We start from the raw sequence: 18,303 nt of genomic DNA, 5'->3' as shown, positions 1-18,303 counted from the left end.
CTCCGGTGCGCGGAGCTCCGCTATTAGGGATATGACGCACCGACGACCGCGATGGTAACGACAACGCCGTAAAAAAATAATTTAATGAGGATAAACAATCGCTCTTCATGTACGTTTTAAATTCCGGAACATTACTTTGCCGTCCTCTGCAAAACAGCAACGTCAAATGACCAAATTCAGGGCTCGGTGGAGAACGTGAGCACACGACAGCGAAGTTTTCATCCTCTACATTAACTCGAACACCACTCCTACTTATTTGGTTTTTGGTTAGTTCGTCATTTTTAAACAAGTTGAGTAAGCTGAAATAATCGCGAAGTACCTCAAATGAAGCAAAGTTTATTTTCAAGTGACTTTTTCGTTGCCGTCGTTCCGTAAAAGGGACTTTCAATAGACGAAAACGTCACTTGAAAATATAAGGTCGCATTTTACTTCTACTACTTTGCGATTATTCCAATTCGTTCAGCATGTACAATGTGGCCGAACTATCCAGTAACAGAACATGTGAGAACGGCGTTAAAAGAATGAAAAGAATACCACCATTTGCTCACGTTCTCCACAAAACCTTGAATTTCCTCATTTCACGTTGATTTTTGCCGAGTACAGTGAAGAAATGAACCAAAGTTTATAACGCACGTGCTTCTTAAGCCGGCGACACACCTGTTGATTATATACGCCGATCACCGCGATCGACTTAAATCGCCAGGTGCACTCGGTGCAGCGATTGCGATTTTGGCCGATCGCCGCGATCGGCGTATAAAATTGCCGATATCTGAGGTTAAATTCGCTAGTCTGAAATGTCAGCCGTCTCCTCCCCCTAACGCGGGAGGAGTGGGTAGGGGGAGGAGACGGCTGACATTTCAGACTATAAATTCGCCGGCATTCGTCTAGTGTGCCCGTTCCCGCGATTTCCTTCTCTCATCGCTGCGAATCGCCAGTAAAGTCAGCCAATCAGGTGATTTTATCACATGACTTCTTAAAACGTTACTTAATGGAGTTCGGGAACAAGGTTGAAGTGCTACACCGCCGCGATCGGCGAAAAAAATCGCAAGTTGTTTCGCCATCAATCGGTGGCGAAAATCGCCAGGTGTGTCGCCGGCTTTAAACTCCCTATTTACTCACCACGAAACGCCAGTAGTCCTCAGGGTAGAGTAATGTGGATCTCCACTAACCAAGCAATGCTCTACATCTGATACCTTTCTGATGTGCACCTAGTAAATAATTGTTAAGATGATAAATATAATGGTAATTATCATAATTTCCAAACCAATCTATACGTAGGTGTAACATGCCATGTGTTGGAATGCGAGGACACAGTCGATCGTGTTGTTTTATATAACACAAAACTTGTTCATGGCTACCCACTATAAAAATAAGAATGTTGGAGTAACAACTGACTGGTGGATTGTGATATCCTTAGTAGGAGTTGCATGTTCCTGAGAAAGCCGTGGAAAGTGATTACTTTACACGCGAAGGAGGAATTTAAAAAGAGCTGTGATTGGTTCTTTGAGGTGGTATCTCATACTCTAAAAGATTATTGGTGGGCTTCAACAGAAGAAATTCGCGTGAATGAACCATATTTACTATAAGGCTTCTGGGAATCAAAGGCTAATTAATTTCTCTCGATCTAGGGGCTAATGAACAGGAGCCGTCGTCTTGCCTTATGCGTTTAAAGTTGTTTTTCGTACTTAGTATTATTTACTTATTTCTTTTTGCTTATGTCGGCGAGAAAAGGTGAATGTAGCAAAACTCATACATTGTTATTTGGTTTATGAACAAGCAAGATTAACATACATACCCAAATGGTTGGGAGGCCTACAGTTCTGTCCCAGAAAAGACTGTTGCGGTGAAAGATTTGGGGAATTATCGGCTTTAAGCCGGCAGTCGTATCTTGTTTACAGGCAGCCTTTATTTTTAGTTCAACGGGCGTGACTCCTTCTTTTAGCTCGATCTCACAAGAGCCTTCCACAACAATCACCTCTGGAGACGCCGAAAACGTTATTCTTGGTAAGCCACGATTAGTACGGCGGACTGGTATTGTGGGTGTTATGGTGATGGTATGTTGATTTAAGTCACAAGAATCCAGAAATAACACAGTAGGGTCGACCTGGAAATGGAAGTAAAATTGGCAGTTAATCTCGCATCAGGTAGCTTTAACCGGACATCAGAAAGTACTTTCTGCTATTTTGTTGACCCTTGCTACGCAATGCACACGATTATACTTCAGACTTAAAGATTATTTTCCCGAGCTCCTCATTTCGGTCTACAATTCCAAAGACATCCGAGAAAAATTTTAACGTTGCGAAATACTGGTAAACAAGTTATTAAACTGTAACTAAAGTTTTATTATTCTTGCAGGAGCCATAATCAGGGATGGAGACCGTAAGCGTGGTGTCCACGCGTCCCCATGGATTGTACCAAAAAAATCTATTTTTAGAAAAAAAATTGCGCCACCTCGAGGCTTCACGTCATAAACCCGCGCGGATACACGCAAATTTGTGTGGGGCTACTACCTTTAATGGAAAATGGAAGAGAAAGTCCAGTTTCGACAAAATGACATAATTTTCAAATACTTTGAATGTGAAAATGACATTTTATAATCCTAACATTTTATAACATTTTATTGACTGAACTTCATTGGCTAAATATTAAACATAGAATTTATTTCAAAATAATTTTAATCACATATAAAGCTCTCCATGGCACCGCCCCAAAATATATACGTGACTTATTTACATTGAAGCCGAATTCCAGTTATGGTTCGAGATCTAACGATAACTATATGCTCAAACCACTAGCAGTTAAAACGTTGCCCACCCTCGGAGACCGAGCCTTCGCTACTGCGGCTCCTCGATTGTGGAGTGGACTACCTCTGGAACTCAGGAAGGAACACCGTATTACCATTTTTAAACGAAAACTTAAGACTCTCCTTTTTAAAAGAGCATATCTCGATTAGTCTTTTAGAATAACTTTTATACGATTATTAATTTTTAACAGAATTAGTTAGCATGATGTTTTTACAGTTTACTTTTTAACACTATATATATTGTTTAATTAATGCCATTTGTAAAGCGCATTTGAAAACTTCAGTTGAATTTGCGCTTAAGAAATGGTTATTATAATTATTATTATTATTATTATTATTATTATTATTATTATTATTATTATTATTATTATTATTATTATTATTATTATTATTATTATTATTAAGTTCCTCCCTCTAACTTTACTAAACTACAGCTGTAAACTAAAGCATTGGGGACAACTCCAGGAAATTCTCCTGGCTGAGTTGAAAACTTAAACCTAACAGTACAAATATAAAATATTCTAGGCGATGCTGATATATATAAACTGAAATTTTATTTAAGAAGTAAATTTCAACCATTTATTTCAATTTCAGGGTGGTAAATCCTTGAAGAGACAAGTTAAGGCCATTGTCTAAAACGTTTCCTACGCGCTCACTGGCATGAATATCCAGCGCTTCCACCGGCCAATTTTGTAAACAGTCATTTTACGAGTGTAATAAGCCGGCCAATGTTTAGCAAAAAAAAAATTAATGCCGAGTGCCTGTGAAGCAGGTAATGGTTAAACAAGTTAGGGATTACTGAGCAAAAGGTTAAATAGAAGTCAGTTTATTGGCAGAAATTACGTAGTCAAGCTAAAAGCTGTCGAATTGAGCAGATTTCGTTCACAGATCAGTGCCAAAGTTTTCAACATCGGTCAGAAGTAAATTCCTCGATTGCTTCTTTTTGCCGAAAAGCTTACTGCTTCTCACGACGGCTGTCGGCTTGCTGTTTCCAAAAGTATCACACGTAAGGCATGAGCCTGTGATTAATGTTCATTCGTTTAATAGTTGTTGATTTCTATGGTCATCCAAGGGACAAGAAACTACTGTAAGCACGTGCTTATCTGTTTTCAAACTCTTTCTTTTTTTTTTTTTTTTTTTTTCAAGTTCGCGCGATAAATTTCCTCAAAATCAAACTAGCAACTTTAATATCAAAATAAGCCCATAATTCGAAAAATGCCCCCGGCAGAACTTAAGAACTGAAAAGGTGAAACAAAACTACTAGCACACCAAAGACAACTTTTCATGCATGTCCGCGGGAGTGAAAACAAATATTAAGCTAAAATGACACAAGAGATTTTTTACCTTATTTTGAAGTACTTCTCTTGACTAAAACCCAGAGCCTATGCAAATGTTTCAACTCAGTGTCGGTCACAGTGAAATACATACTCCACTGAACTGTTTTATATCCCGGCATCAGTAATAGGCTTCGTTTACAGCCTAGAATCGGCTGCGATTTTACGAATTTAAGAATGTATAATTTTTTAGCCTTTTTTTTTTATCCTGGTTAGAAAGTCCATCCATGTAGCCGGTTGTTGTTTAGCTTCTTCCTTTGCATGGCCACGGAACTTGATTCCAATTAATAAAAAACTCTTTTAATTTCCAGTTCAACATGAGCAAGAAAACAGTGAAAGCTGACAGAGCTCAATATGGAGGTTGCGAAAACTGTGTAACAATTTTACAGCATCATAACTTTCCACAACTGTCTAGACTTTCTCTAACAACAAATAACTGAACTTTAGACATTTTTCGGGTACCATTTAAACCATATCATACTGGTAAAAGTGACGCGGAAAGCAGCTGAGAAAAAAATCACTTAAGTTAAAAAAGTACTAACGTGTCTGAGTACATATTCGTAAAGTGTAAGCTTTTCTAATTCATTCAACTGTGGCGACGCACACAACGCCACCGTTTTGGCGCCTTTTTGACTTAACTGTTGGAGTCATCTGATCAATATGGCACTTATTCCAACTTTCCCCGTCTTCTTTCAATTGTTACCTTTTCGTTGTAAGAGTCTAATTTCTTAAATGTGGGCACCGAGGAGATATTCCCTGGCAGAATTTTAAAATTTGGGCGTCATTTTGAAAGGGTAGAACTGAAAAAATTTCATTTTCTCCACGTGCGATCCTGGCTACTTACACGCGTGCACGCACGCGCGTATGATGCAATTCTTCTAAAAATAGATTTTTTGGTACAACACATGGGGACAAGCCCATACGTCAAAATGGCATATCGTTACGGTCTCCATCCCTGATTATGACTCCTGATTTCTTGTGAAGATGATTACTTAAAAAAAAATGAAGAAGAACTAGTAAGATTGGAAGCAAACGCATTCTATTATTTAACACTGTAAAGTCAAAAGATCTTGTTCAGTTCAAATTAAGCGCCATTTTAGCCCTGGTGATTTAGGGGCTGATTCATTCCCAGCTTCTAGGGCCATTTTGGTCACAATCTGGGAGAGATAGCGCTACCAAAGATCATTTCAGCCTACTCTGGACTTATTTCCATCCGTGGGTACCTGTATTTTTGCCTCATTCTCTTTATATTTCGTAGCAATATCTAATCGGTATCCATTTGATTTGCACATGCTTGTGGGCATTTTGGCAGCCTTGTTGTATGGTATTCCAAATTATATGGTGGCTATAAAGGAGAACTATACGTAATTCCCACGTATGTCACAAGACGTGTCACTCCCATGCCTTTCCTTTTTCCATCAGAAGATACTAAAAGTATCCATGCAAAATAGCGGTAGCGTTAACGTTAAATCTTTTCTATTTTCATATTCACTGTGGCACTTCCTTGGTAATTTTGACAAAATTACTGTGATCATAACGAATAAGTTACCTTTAGTCCAGCAAAAAATGGAGCTAGGACTTGCTTCGGGGCTGACCATACATTTTTCGGGGAGTGGGTAAATTTTGCAGACGCGTTACACGATATCTGTGGAGGCAACAAAAGTAAATTTAAATACTTCCAATCAATCAATCAATCAATCAATTTATCAATCAATCAATTAATCATTCAATCAATCAATCAAACAGAAATAAGTAAATAGATAAAAACAATTAACTTTTTAACTTCAATTATCTGTCATAAGTTAACGATAATAGTTTAATTTAAAGGCCAGTAGAGGATCTCTGTAGCAGGTATCTCACTGTGTCTCATTGTGTCCACTTTTGGACTTTTGTGTGTGACATGAAAAGGAGACGTCACCTGTGCGGCATTCGAAAGTTTGGACTTGACCAAAATAAGGTACAGCGTACACCTACTTTTAGAGTCTGCTAGTAGAGGACAGGTTTATAGTCCAAAGGAAAGAAATTTTATTTGTGTACCGATTGTCCAATCTTGTACTTTTTACCAGACAGCTGGGACTCAAGGTCTTTGTCGGGGCAAGGACCGGTATTTTCTTGGCCAGGCGGAATGGGGCCGCAGATTGTGTCAGTGTGAAGAATCTTCCCTTCAGCAAACCATTGAATCCTATAGGTGACATTCCTCCACTTCTCGATGCCATTAAGTATGGGCACTTTGCAAATCAAGGTCACAGACGCGTCATTCTCACCGCCGCGTTCTGCGTAGCTTATCACCGGAAAGCCAAAGTTGTCACTAGGGAATTCTGTCGGTGGATCTAGTTGAGTGCAATGATGATATGAAACAATATTAGTCGCGTCATTACCTGTCTGTCATTGTTCCTTTGTCTGACTTTTTTCCTTCCATCTTTCCTCGCTGCCAGTCCGCCTCCTATGTCAATTCTATTGTCTCTCTTTCTCATAAGTTACAAAACTGGGCTGCACTAGTTTTAAATAGCCGGACATGGCTATAAAATCCGATAACAACCTTTTTAATCAATCATAAGTGGATGGTAATTTCAAGTCGATAATTGTCACTGTAACTTTATTGTAGGGTGAAAGAATGAAAGGATAAGTGGTATTTTAGCCTTTTTGGACTTTGAAAAAGCATTTGATAACGTTGAATGGGATTTTCTTCACTCAGTCTAGAGGCCTTCAATTTCGGTTCTGATTTTAAAAAGTGGGTCTCCGTATTTTATACTGATATTTCCAGCTGCGTTTGCAACAATGATTGGCAGTCCGAGTTTTTTTTAACTCGAAAGAGGCGTTCGTGAAGGTGATCCTTTGGGGGGGGGGGGGGGGGGGTTGACACGAAAGCATTGAGACGAGTATTCCGCTCTCTCGATGAGCATGACGCTTCGCCGCAAATAGTAGCCAATCAAAATAACTTCCGGTCATGCAACTGTCATGTCAGCGATGACCGCTGTGAAAGATATGAATTGAAGTTACACACACAGCTCCATTGCGACAGACTCTCCAAACAGAATATTTTGTTGAGCACCACTGAGCGGAATTCGAATTCGCGACTAGATATCGCTTCATTACAGGAGGAAAATACAAATCTCACAGTTCAGAACAGCAACTAATTAAAAGACATAGCCGTGATAAGACACACAAAATCTTGCTACGAAAACAAATAGGCGACCGGATAAAGATTATTGCACAGTTCAAATCCTAACTAGAGAGGCTGTACTGTCACCGGACGCACTAAAACAAGCCAAACCAAACACAAATAAAATGCCTCAACGGGCGCAAGAACGACGGTTGCTGAACAGGCGATAAACGCAGCACTCGTAACCCAGAAATGACCTTTGATATCAAACTTACAAAACATAGTCTATCATGCAAATACTCCAAATTATCATGTTAAACCGCTGCAAACATACAAGAAGCTAAATTGGTGAAAAGACCGAAATAGAAGCGGCATATACGCGTGTAGAAATCTCTCAGACATTCTAGTTAAACCTAAATACCACGTACGAACTGTATATCGTGTTGACCCGTCAACACCTTTTTAAAAAACTAGACACGATTCTTGTTCTTTTTTCAGTTCAATACCAGGGAAGAACTTGGAGCTTCTCAAGTCAACTTGACTGAGCTAATAACGTTATTTCGCTATCACAGTCTTTCGAAATTCAAGATGATTCCCAACAAAATAATCCTCGCACTCTTGATAATTTTTTGTTTCCGGCGGTGTGACGTAACCCTTTGTGTTTCGTCCAATCGGCGCCAACGTCCGAAATTCGGACGTTCGACAGACTCAGAAAGGTTCTGTGTCACATCAGGCCTTCCTCTCCTCTCCTCCCCCTCCCCATCCCCCTCCCCTTATAGACTGCAAGCAGTCCCTTTCTGGTTAGTCGAGATGGTGTGCTCATAGCGCAGCGAGACTGGAGCGAGGAGAAATAAACGAGAAGAGACTCCTCTCCCCAAGCCCCCTTCCGCTCGTTCGCTCCCGTTTTTTTTTTTTTTTTTTTTTTTTTTTTTTCCGCGCTCGGCTATTTCGCGCGACCTCTCGACTATCCAGAAAGGGACTGCTTGCAGTCAGACGCATTCAGGGTAACTCCGCCCACAATTCGTTAAACCCATTAAAAATCCAATTAAAAATGACAGCTAATAGATAACAACTCCGCATTGTTATTCAATGACCAGAACACCTAGCCTCCCACGCAGTCGTTGTTAGGGGACTCGTATTACCTCCTCCCGTAATACGAGTCCCCTAAAAACGACTGCGTGGAAGGCTACAGAAGGCCAGAACATTAGGAGCGAAGTCGAAGGGGAATAATCGCCGAGCTTCTTTGAAAAGGCCAAAATTCGAATTTTTTTTTTCAGGGCCCAGAGTAAAAGAAATCGACGACACAAACGCCCGAGGTGTAATTAAGAGCGTGGCTCAGGACAACTGGAAAGCTATCATTTTAAAGCATCCTGCGGTGAATTCTGCCGACAAAGCTTGTTCCGCGCGGATGCGAAAATTACATTGTACTTGAAAGAAATGTGATTCAAATCTTAGCAGTATGCAGGATGTTTGTCCCATGAACCTAGTTCAAGGGTACTTCCTGGGTTCGATAGGGTAAAAAAGGGAAAAAACATTTTTTTCGACCAAATAGAATTTGGGGATTTTATCTAACATTTACTGGAAAAAAAATTGAAAAATATTAAAAAGCGCGCGAGATATTTTGGAAAACGTATTTCCATCTAAAAGTAAATAAATAAAAAAGGTGTCATAATCTTCTTAGTGCGAGACGCCCCAGAGGAATTTTCGCGGCAAACGCTTCATCCGGGAGCTCTTATTTCAGAAATAGGCATATTTTGTTTACATCTCGCCTGCAGAAAATTTCTCACTTCGAATTTTCTATTCTTTGCCGGCGCTTCCCCCATGGAAAAGTCATCAAAAAACGAAAAGAGCCTGTGGATAAAATCCCGGAAGATGCCAGGGCCTAAGAAAAAGGGAAAGATAGGTTTCAGCGAAGATCGAAAACGTGATCTTGCAGAGAGCAACAAAGGCTCTTGGTTCGACCAAGAAACTCTAGTCGACGTTGAAGGTTTTGTCGAAGGTGATCACGAAGAACTGGAGCAGCGGCCTTCAATTTAATCCACTGTTATTGGATCAAGTACACAGAGGTCGCTTGCCGTGCAAAAGTCCTGCAGCCGTAACTTTGCAAGTGTCCTGTGAAAATATCAAATATCATATTCTACATCCTCTGGGCCGATTTCTTTCTTCTGCAGCGAGATAAAACCAAATAACGTTTTACTGCGCGTTTGTAATGAAACATTGGAATAAAATCAGCAAGAATTAGACCGATGAAATAGAACTCACCAGAAGCGTATCAGCCCACGTGTATTAATACTGGAGATGGCGCGTTCTGCGTGGCCCTTTCTCTCGCTTTTTGCTCCGCTCCACGCTATCTTGAATATTTCTTACGAAAAAATCACCATCGTACCTAAATAACAGTAAAAATGCGATTTTCTTTCATTATACATTTTCTTTGATACGAAATGAATAATCGCTTTAGCTTGAAGCGTAAATTACATTACACGCAATCAAAACGAACAACCAACCCAATAGATTTCATCTCTGTTATCAGTGCACTCCTCCGAGGAGTGCACAGTTTGGCAAACTCTCCGCTGACGCGCTTCTGGTCTCGTTAGCCTTGGTTTTTCCCCGTTTTCCTGGTTGATTTTTACGTTTTCCTTTCGCCACTTTCCCCAACTCGCTCGATCACAACAGCGGAGTCTAAAACGTGTCTGCAACGCGATCCTTTTTTGCGAAATTCTGTGCTATTGTTGTTGACGCCATGGGGTCCTGTTGCTCGATTGGCTCGCCACCTAATGAGGGGTCATAATCTCCTGTGGAGGCTTGTTTTTCTTGCAAACCTTTATCGAGCGAAAACTCGCACTTGAATTTTGGCAGAGTATGTCGACTTTGAACGACTTAATAGGGTATGTAGTTTTGACGGATTGTCGTGAAATTTGGCCCGAAGATTCGAGGAATAATGACAAACAAAAAGGTGTCAGGGAATTTTGATTTTCAAAATATTTTTCCCGTGGCGACTGTTTACGCAACACGACTCAGATATTTTTTGCTACTCAAACTTTAGACGTGGATATCTAAATAACCAATCAGAATTTCGAAAAAGCCTGACACCTTTTTGTTGATTGATGCCTTGTGAATAACACTGTGCAGCGATTTCGTTCTTCGCGCGGCGTTCGATAACCGATTAATTCAATGGAACGACCATCGGTCGAGTCGAGGTTCTACTGGCTCCTGGCACTTAAAAAAGGAAAAGATCGCTCAATTATATTTTTTTATAGGAAACTACATTTATTAAGCTTTATAATGATATATAGTTTGTTACAGGTTTATTAAAACTTGCGCGCGTACGAGTTTTTTTCCAAAGGACACCCGCGACCCCAGGAAGTATCCTTAATGGCCTTAGCTCCCACGAGTCTCCTGTAGCTCAGTGGTAGAGCATCCGAACTAGTAATCGGAAGGTCTTCGGTTCGACTCCTGATAGGGGCACTCGGATTTCTTTTTTCCTAGTATGCCTGCGTCACTTTCTGGAATGATACATCTTTTACATTGTACTTGTTGGCACAAATGTCTTTTAATAATTGTGGGATCTTCTTGAAGGCAACTACTTTTAAACCAAAGTCTTTTGACCGCAACTGGTCTTGGAAAATACTGCGAAACGAAACAACAACCACAATCGAGGCCGTGTTGGCAAAGTCGAAGCTTTGATAAATAATGGATTTCCCGAAATCAGTGGGAAGAACGGCCATTACATCTTTTCGAGTGAGCGCTTCTACTGCTAGCTTCTGTTCCTCTTTTAGAACTAAGCCGCCGAGTTGATCGCTTAAATTTACGAACACATCGCTGCTTCTCTCTATCACCGAAGCCATTTTTCTAGTGATCTGAAGTTAATTACACATCAAGCAAACTTGTCCGCGGCTGACAGCAGCTATTGTTTATGGACCAATCGGAATTTTCCGTTGCTGGAGCGACGGGAAATTTACCTTTCTTTTCCTTCTCTCCCCCAGTCTCTTCTCGTTTATTTCTCCTCGCTCCAGTCTCGCTACGCTATGAGCACACCATCTCGACTAACCAGAAAGGGACTGCTTGCAGTCCACGTCTGTTACAGCTAAGAGCGCAGTCCCTTTCTTTTCCTTTCCCCTTTTTTCCGCCTCTCCCCAAGCCCCGTTCCGCTCGTTCGCTCTAGTTTTTTTTCGTGCTCTGCTATTTCGCGCGACCTCTCGACTATCCAGAAAGGGACTGCTTGCAGTCTACTCCCCTTAAGCCCGCCGCACACGTGAGGAAAGAGCTGAGCAAAATGCCTCGCGAGGCAGATAGCTCAGCCGTTTCCTCTCGTGTGCGGTGAAGTTTTGGTGAGAAATTCGCCTCGCGAGGCGAAATCTCAAATATCAAACATGCACGAGAGGAAACGGCTGAGCTATCTGCCTCGCGAGGCATTTTGCTCAGGTCTTTCCTCACGTGTGCGGCGGGCTTTAGGAAGGCCTGATACTCAGGCTACGTTTTTGGTGGACGTCAATCAAAGAATCAAGAAGTGTATGTGTTAACAGAATTACTTCGTACGTCTACACGCTTTCCATTTGGTTCTGATTTTTAAGCAACTATCAAACTGAAGTAGCTTTCTGCTTCAAATCGTTATTCGTCGGATTGTGCCAGTGAATCCAAAGCAAAGGGGCCGGTTGCACTAGGCGGAAAAAAACTTTGTAGGCTCAACCAAATTAAAAGGAAATTTTTGCTTTAACAAATTTTTGTGCGTTGATCACGGTCGCAATGAGCCGGAAATAAAAACATCACAAAAATGTATATTTACAACTGGAAACGTCAATCAAATTGTTTGTTCTTTATTATCGTATTCATTTCAGCTATGCACGTCAGTTTAGCGCGGATAAATATCAGATGTCACAACATTATCGCTGTTCTGCCTGAAATCTGCTCATTCTAGGATCAAAACTTTGAAAAGGAAAGCGAGGAAAATCTACCCTGTCCATGCTGGATGCAAATGATTTTCAGTTTGGCGCGCTTTTGCAGTAAAATGAGGGGTATCGAATGGTCCCAATTAATTTAAAAGTGCTCGCAAAATTTGGCCTTTGCTCGAATTGCTCGCAAAAATTACACCGGTGCTCGCTTCCTCGTGCTCGCAAAATTTTTGCAACTTCTCGCATGCTCGCATTCTCGTTGACATGTGCTCGATTGCTCGAAATTTCGTTAATCCTCCTTTGTAGTTGTTTTTATACATATATAAACGATAAATTGGTTATGATAGGGTTAAAACAAAAAGGTTTAAACATCCTTAACTCTGGCTTCAGTCTTTATTCAACAGTGCAGCCTGTAACTATAGTATTGTTCTGTTTTGGAGGTGTCAGCCAGATTACTGAGCTATTACTTGGCGTAAAACAACGTATCCTATCAGTATCCTATTAATAAAAGAGAGATTTCGGCTAGCGGAAAATTTACAAAGTACTCGAAGTACTCGCTGCTCGCCATCTGTATTTTTCTAAAGTGCTCGCTGCTCGCAAGAAAAATTTGCCAACTGCTCCTGCTCGCAAAAATAAACACACTGCTCGCATGCTCGCAAATGCTCGCAAAGACCATTCGACACCCCTAAAATGGATCAAATTCTACGCTAATGCGGACAAACAAAACGCGCGAGGGCATCGTCTGACAAAAATACGGCGTGCTCCGAGGGCTCGCCGATTTTTGGTCGCGGCTTCTTTGTAGTTTGGTAAAGCCTGCCGCACACTCGAGAAAAGAGCTGAGCAGACTGAGTTTCATCAAGTTTGCGGTTCAGTTTTCGTGACGTTTTCGCCTCGCGAGGCCGTAAGAAAAATATCTGATATTTGAGATTTCGCCTCGCGAGGCGAAATTCTCACAAAAACTCAACCGCACACTTCAGGAAACAGCTCAGCTGATTGCCTCGCGATTTCTCGCAAGGCAGCTTGCTCAGCTCTTTCCTCAAGTGTGCAGCAGGCTTAAAGGTTGCGAAAATTTTGTCAATGAAAAACATTCCGGTGGCACTCGTCTAGCATCAGCGTTGACAAATTTTTTTGCAAAGTAAATAAAAAATCGGCTTTGTGCTACCAGCCCTTTAAGATGGTAGTTAATCAAAACAAAGTTAAGACATTTGAAATACATCTTGGGAACTTACAACTTACCAAAACAGTTTGGCGGTTCTCCTTCCTTTCCGTAAGGGCAAGGCTCGTCGAAACCTACAAAGTTAAGTTTAAGTTAGAATTAAAAGTTAAATTTCCATTAAAGTGCTACTACGATCAAATTTTCGAATACCTTTTATTTGTGGTTGATTGGTAGTTTATGTCCTAAAGTACATGATCTCCAAGTTAAATCCTCATAAGATGAAGGAAAGTGCGATTTTTTTGCGCTCAAACTCCACGAATTTTTATCCGCCATTGAACCGCCATGTTCCTGCGGCCTGGTTACCAAAGGCAGATGGTGTCCAATGACAACAGAGGCCGGGTCACCCGGGAAAAACAAGTGACGTCAGACTCTCAACTCGAAGCCCAGGCGAGCCCTACGAGGCTAACTTCTCATACGGTTTCGAACACGTTTTCGAAAAATGTTTCGTTCTTTCAACGGTGGGAAGTCGCTGTGTTGTTCAGTGGTATAACAACTGCTCTAATCGAGCGGCAGGAATTGCGCTGCATGCGAGTCCGGCCGACAGAACGAGAGATGTGTGGGTCCAGTTTGTTGTCTTGCACGTTTTGCTATTTTCTCGGTTTAGTTCGAGGGACACTTGGGCATTCCACCCAAGTCAGTGAACACAAATTAAACCTGATCTTTTGAAAAGGGTAAGCGATCAGGAGATCGTGAACCTGAAAAAAATCTCCGAAGGGGAAGGAGCGGCAAAAGGTAAGCATATGTAAAGTGGGCGAAATGTGTGAATATTGTTTTTTTATCTTTGGTGATTCCTCGATACCTTGTTCAGCACCCATACAAATAGCAGTCACAAATTTTTATACACATTTTATATTGCGTTTCTAAAGTACTAAACTTTGATTGAACGAGTAAATAATGTAAGTGCAACTAGCTCCCGGAACTAGCTTTTCCCTCCGAAGCATTTCCAAAACATCTCAGTGCGATAAGAGTAAGCTTGTGTTTACTTTGCTTGTGCAAAAGCTTGTGGCAAAAACTATGCAAACAAACGCGAAGAAAACCACTTTAATTATCCATTTTCACTCAGCTTTCGATAAGGTGGTCTTTGGCGTTTACAAAAGGGTTCCTTCTTTGTTTTAAGTGGTTTTCTTGAAGAAATAGTTTGAATTTTTGGTTTAAGAAAGGTTTTAAGAAAACCTCACATTCAGTTGTTTCTTATCAATTAGATTCAATTGGTAATGTATTTTAAATTTTGATTTATTTTTCAGACACTGAGTTGCAACAATGTCAAAACCCAGCTCTTACTATTAAACACAGGCCAAAACAAGCCTTGCAGAGCACAACACGTGAAAAATGTGGACAGCCAAGAAAAGGCCAGTGCTCCTCCTTAAACTAGCAGTTGAAGAGCACTGACCTCTCTCAAGGGCTTTTCTTGATCTTTTGTCATCAACCACCAGTTGACAAATAGAATCAATAAAAGAAATGTTTTCTTTTCATTCATCATGCCTCCTCTTTGTAACTCTTTCCATTACATAGGCTTCTGTTTTAGTGAATTGTCAGAAATTAGTGGGGAGGGGGGGAGGAAGTGAGGTGGAGATTTTAAATTGAGCAATGAAAATGATGTGACCCTCTATAGCGATGCAAATGAAATTTCATGACCCTCCCCCTGAACAGGTAATACAATGTAGCTCAAATACCAGAAAAAGAAAACAAGAATGGAGGCGAACTGTAAGTTACTTACTGGAACCATTTTGCCCCAACATAATTCAAATCATCTATAGAGCCCATTGGCATCATATAACTCCATTATGCTACACATTTCCTTTACATTAATATTTTAATACTTAATACTTGTCTTGCTTTTGTTAAATAATGACTTAAATTAACAAATTTTATTTTGTCTTTTGTATATAACTCGCTCTCCCTGTCATACTATAAATTATGATTGCAAGAGTATAAATTTATGTGACCCTCTGTTTTCACTGCTTATTCTTTCATGACACTCCACCTCCCCCCCTCCCCATCCCCTGCTCCCTGCTAATAGGGAGCTGAAGCACAGACATTCCTGAGCCATGTATAGCAACCAGAACTCAAATGTTTTCTCTTTTGGTGTGGTTTTAAATAAATACTAATTTGAATATAAACAATATTAATATGGTAGCCATTTTGGAATAAGGTTTATGGTTCATTGTCTGCAGTACATTAATAATTTTATTTTTATGTTCATTTGAAAAAGAGTGCCAGAATCTTGTTTCACCAATAAATTTGTTGTTGTACAAATGAAATTGAATCTACATTTTCTAAGAATAAACACTGATCAAGAAGAACAACCTTGAGAAAAAAAATCAAAGGTGGCTCACAACAGTCTCAACTTTACTTCATTTTGGTAGCATGCATTTGCCCATCTCTCACTGCACCAAAAGTGAAAGTAACGAGAACTATTACCACAGCAACAGTGTATCAGACTCATCAACACTTGCTTGGGGGTTTGCCCTTAGGCATGTAGGACAAAGGATGTTTGTTGTTAGGTTGATTTGACCCTTCATTAGAATAAGCAAAAAAATTTCAATTAATATCTGAATCACAAACTTTAACTCCCAAGAATATTGTTTTCAATGTATATTTGCAAAATTCCTACTTTTCCTCCCCTCATTTGCTTAGGTGGATGCTTGTTACCAGAAAGCATGCCTTAATAAATTTTCATTTATAAACCTAGTCATTTCTTCAGTGCGTTAAAGCATCCAGTGCAGTGGTGTTTAACCTGATGTGAGCCACCTTAAAAAAAAATATATGTACACAGAAAAGACTGTTAATACTATTACATTGGTCATGATAGTGCAAGGGAAGAAAACAAATCATTGCAAATTGTTGTTGTCTTGCAAATTTATTTGTTTATTGATTACTGTACTTATTCAAATCTGGATACAATGATGTCCATGCAGCACCAGCACTCTCCAGGCTTGGTAAGTCGCTCATGGGAGCAATTTGAACATTTGCACCTGAGAAAATATTGAACCAAGAGGAAGCTTAGCATCAATTACAAGGGAACGATCAGCTTAAATTCAAGCCATTGTACAGAGCTTTTCACTACAATATATATTCTTTTTCCATGGTAAAAAAGTGCAAAAACAGTAAGCTTACTCGGAACCGAAACTTAACTGTGCACTCTAATTTAACACCAAGGCAAACTTTCGAAAGCAAAGCTAAAAACCTAAACTTGACTTCGATTGCAATTCAACCGAGTCTCCGGTAGCCTCCCTCCGGGGAATGAACTGGCTAGTAGTCAAGAGAAATTGTTGAGGATTCTCAGGCACTACACTTTTAAAGCTTGCCTGTTTTGTTAATACAGCAAATAACACATCTAAATATCAATCTCTATCTCTAATATCTTACCCGAGAGATGAACGACTCAGCAAAGTCTGCTCTTCCTTCTCTTGTAGCAAAAGCGCTAGCTGCTGAACTTATTCGGCTGCCTCTTCTTCAGACGGAACTAGCTCTACAGAGTCAGGACTTCTTAATTTCCTTTGCCTATATCATGCGAAGACGATCCAGGAGAGCTTTCTGTGGTCAAAACAGCTCTGAAATTCGTCGTCAGAAGCAGGACTACAGTACTCGCTCGATCAGCGACTTGAGAGTATTACGTCACGACAAAAACACAATAGGTTTGAATAAAAATACCGCAACTCCAATCACTTTCATACCGCGGGCTCACTGGAACATAAATTCATAATGGCGGACTCGAAAACACCAGTTTTCAAGGCTCAATATTTTCAATTTACGGGGCCCAAACTTCATTTCAGTGACTAAGACAGGTACAACCACATCGGATAAGCTGTAAAGAACGTATTTTTGTTTCATACGTGACATGAAGTTTTGATCGTAGTAGCACTTTAAAGATATTATATCATAGAGGTGGAACAATGTGTGGCTATGCAATCTTTCTTACCAGCGCAATAGGCGGTTGCACAGTAACGAAGAGGCTTTAAGTAGTATACATAGTATGCTCCACAGTTTTTTATGTTAATGGTAAGAGTTTCCGAACAAGTGATATTAAAACTGCTGATGCAGGCCGTGCGAGCCACATTTCCTTCTGCCTGAGTTGGATGCTTATCCCTTAACCAGATTGGATCGTGGGTGCCGCAGTAGAACTCTTGCACAGCCTTTTCAGGCATTTGTGTACCTCCAAAACTTGTAAAGCGATACCAGTCCGAACTGATAAGCCGATCACACAACGGCGTTTGGCCTTGCTTCCATTTGCTTCTTATGCTACGGCGAGGATTGTTAATTTCCTTGTAATTTTTGCAGCAGACATTGCAAACGGGTGTCTGACAAACACATGCATTTATGATGAAGATGATAATATAGCAACCCGAAAAAACAAATCTCCTGAAAGACATGCCTTTTTGGTCGTCTTAAAATGATAAGCGTAGTTGGAAGGGTATACGTTGAGTCGTTTTGAACTCAGTCGTCTGAGAGGTTTATAAGGAAGTATCACATAACGAAGTAACATGAAATCTGTGATTGGATGCGAAAATGACGCCACCCTTGGTAACGACTGAGGTCAAGACATTCAACACTATTTCGACTTCCTTTCCGGAAATACAAAATAGTTTTCCATATATATATTTTTTCTTTCGCTTTTCACGCAGAGCTAATTAGGAAAAACTGGAATAGCAACGTCAATTTTTCAAAAAGCGAAAGGGAAACTGTTATGAAACACCCGGTTTAAGAAAAGAAAGAAAGAAAAAAATCCATCAATTGTTTCCTACTGAACACCTTGTAAGCTAAATGTCCACAAACCAATTGGAAACTGATCCTTCGGCGTTTTGTGAATTCGAATTGGCAGCTATAAAATAGGAAACAACAAATGGAGAGAGCAACTTTGGGCCTCGTTTACGTTCTTGCGTCAAACGAATTTACCCGTTTTTCATCTCATTACAGTTGTACTTAACTCAAATGTGCTTATGGTATCATTAAAGGTT

The 18,303-nt window shown here is 40.3% G+C and overlaps 1 protein-coding gene across 6 annotated transcripts in view; it reads right to left on the bottom strand.

Annotated features, from left to right (window-relative positions):
- LOC146476135 (von Willebrand factor D and EGF domain-containing protein-like) overlaps positions 1 to 17,774 on the bottom strand; it is a 56,872-nt gene extending 39,098 nt beyond the window's left edge. For all 6 annotated transcript variants that reach the window (XM_085114962.1, XM_085114964.1, XM_085114965.1 and 3 more), the window contains exons 1-6: positions 17,268 to 17,774; positions 13,366 to 13,419; positions 6,175 to 6,467; positions 5,687 to 5,782; positions 1,796 to 2,104; positions 1,120 to 1,208 (exon numbers count right to left, since the gene is read on the bottom strand). In XM_085114962.1, the coding sequence (XP_084971088.1) occupies positions 1,120 to 1,208; positions 1,796 to 2,104; positions 5,687 to 5,782; positions 6,175 to 6,467; positions 13,366 to 13,419; positions 17,268 to 17,718 (1,292 nt within the window). In that variant the 5' untranslated portion in view covers positions 17,719 to 17,774. The remainder of the gene's footprint in view (positions 1 to 1,119; positions 1,209 to 1,795; positions 2,105 to 5,686; positions 5,783 to 6,174; positions 6,468 to 13,365; positions 13,420 to 17,267) is intronic.
- Positions 17,775 to 18,303: the final 529 nt, after the last annotated feature.

This window comes from Pavona decussata, unplaced genomic scaffold (genome assembly GCF_977016875.1).
Source record: "Pavona decussata unplaced genomic scaffold, jaPavDecu1.1 SCAFFOLD_79, whole genome shotgun sequence".
NCBI lineage: Eukaryota > Metazoa > Cnidaria > Anthozoa > Scleractinia > Agariciidae > Pavona > Pavona decussata.
The sequence above is the reverse complement of the archived record's forward strand: the minus strand, read 5'-3'. Positions and strand labels throughout refer to the sequence as shown.